Here is a 2,112-nt window from a genome sequence, read left to right on the forward strand (position 1 = left end):
TAAATAGACGAATTATAATCTTTCATTTTAATAGTACTGGGGATTACATTCCCTGTAGCGGTTAGAAAAGCCCGTGAAAAACCAAACCGAAAAAAAAAGAAAAAAAAAAGAACGGAACGGAACATATTACAGAATCATGGGGGACCATTGTTCGTGGTAGAAGCCCCACTCACTGGTATCACAGTCATCATGTCATCAATTTAAAACCTCTAAAAATTAATATTCAAGTCGAATATATAAAAATGCACGTTTTCGAAATTCAACTAAAAGACAAAAAAATCATTTCAGCTTTTGGGAATCTTACTGGCTACTACAATTGGCTTGATAACATCCGACATTCGTTTATCAGAAACACGCTTCCTACAAACAAATTTATCCCCGAATTTCCAAGCACCAATCATCGAAAATGTATCCCAGCCTACAAATTCCAAGCCGGAAAGTGCCTTGGCTCTTACACCATCATTTGAAAACATTTCACCAGAGGCAACAATCGGAAACAATGAAATAACATCTTTTGAAGAACCACCAAAATCAGACACAATTTCGAACACCCAAGTCTTCCTTCCTTTCGAGACAACTTCTTCATCAAGCCCAACATCGACGATTTCTGAGTCACAATTAAGTTTAACCATGAACTCCTCTTCATTTCAAACCATCGCTTTGGGTCCTGGATCTTCATCTGATAACATTCAAGGACAAATAACACCTGGAATTGATCAAATAATACCTTTTGCAGAACCCTTTCAATCAGACACAAGTTCATCCTCTCCAAATATTTTGCAATCTTTTGAGCCAGCTTCTTCATCAAGCCCCAGTTCAACTGTATCTGAGTCAGAATCAACTTCAACCATGACATCCACTTCATCTGTGCCCATGCCGTCATCTTCCATGATAACCTCTGATTTAAACTCAAGTGCTTCCACCCAAGATTTTTCGCCATCTTTTGAGACAGCTTCTTCATCCAGCCCTAGTTCAACGATTTCTGAGCCAGAATCAACTTCAGCCATCACATCCACTTTTTCTGTGCCCGTGCCGTCATCTTCCATGGAGACCTCTGAATCAGTCACAAGTGCATCCACCCAAGATAATTCTCCACCTTTTGAGACAGCCTCTTCATCAAGCCCTAGACCGACGTTTTCTGAAACAGAAGTAACTTCAATCAAGACCTCCCCTTCATCTCAAACCATCAATTTGGTTCCAGGATCTTCATCTGCTAACATTCCAGGACAAATAACACCCGGAATTGATCAAATAATACCTTTTGCAGAACCCTCTCAATCAGACACAAGTTCATCCTCTCCAGATATTTTGCCATCTTTTGAGACGGCTTCTTCATCAAACCCCAGTTCAACGATTTCTGAGTCAGAATCAACTTCAGCCATGACATCCACTTTATCTGTGCCCATGCCATCATCTTCAATGGTGACCTCTGAATTAGACACAAGTGCATCCACCACAGATGTTTCTCCATCCTTTGAGACAGACTTTTCGTCAAGCCCCAGTTCAACGATTTCTGAGTCAGAATCCACTTCAACCCTGACATCCACTTTATCTGTGCCCATGCCATCATCTTCAATGATGACCTCTGAATCAGAAACAAGTGCATCCACCACAGATGTTTCTCCATCCTTTGAGACAGACTCTTCGTCAAGCCCCAGTTCAACGATTTCTGAGTCAGAATCCACTTCAACCCTGACATCCACTTTATCTGTGCCCATGCCATCATCTCCAATGATGACCTCTGAATTAGACACAAGTACATCACCCACAGACGTTTCTCCGTCCCTTGAGACAGATTCTTCGTCAAGCCCCAGTTCAACAATTTTTGAGTCAGATTCCACCTCAACCCTGACATCCACTTTATCTGTGCCCATGCCATCATCTTCAATGATGACCTCTGAATCAGAAACAAGTGCATCCACCACAGATGTTTCTCCATCCTTTGAGACAGACTCTTCGTCAAGCCCCAGTTCAACGATTTCTGAGTCAGAATCCACTTCAACCCTGACATCCACTTTATCTGTGCCCATGCCATCATCTCCAATGATACCTCTGAATTAGACACAAGTACATCACCCACAGTGTTTCTCATCCTTGAGACAGAATTCTTCG

General features: G+C 41.8%; 1 protein-coding gene across 1 annotated transcript; it reads left to right on the forward strand.

Annotated features, from left to right (window-relative positions):
• The first annotated feature begins 21 nt into the window (after positions 1-21).
• On the forward strand, positions 22-2,061 carry LOC131892180 (uncharacterized). The gene has a single exon (XM_059241964.1). The coding sequence runs from the start codon at positions 631-633 to the stop codon at positions 2,059-2,061; it is 1,431 nt and encodes a 476-aa protein (XP_059097947.1). The 5' UTR covers positions 22-630.
• Positions 2,062-2,112: the final 51 nt, after the last annotated feature.

Source organism: Tigriopus californicus, chromosome 12 (assembly GCF_007210705.1).
Source record: "Tigriopus californicus strain San Diego chromosome 12, Tcal_SD_v2.1, whole genome shotgun sequence".
Lineage (NCBI taxonomy): Eukaryota > Metazoa > Arthropoda > Copepoda > Harpacticoida > Harpacticidae > Tigriopus > Tigriopus californicus.

Bases quoted from the DNA above. Each gene is read 5' to 3' on its own strand.
- LOC131892180 (XM_059241964.1), top strand. From the start codon at position 631: ATGAACTCCTCTTCATTTCAAACCATCGCTTTGGGTCCTGGATCTTCA.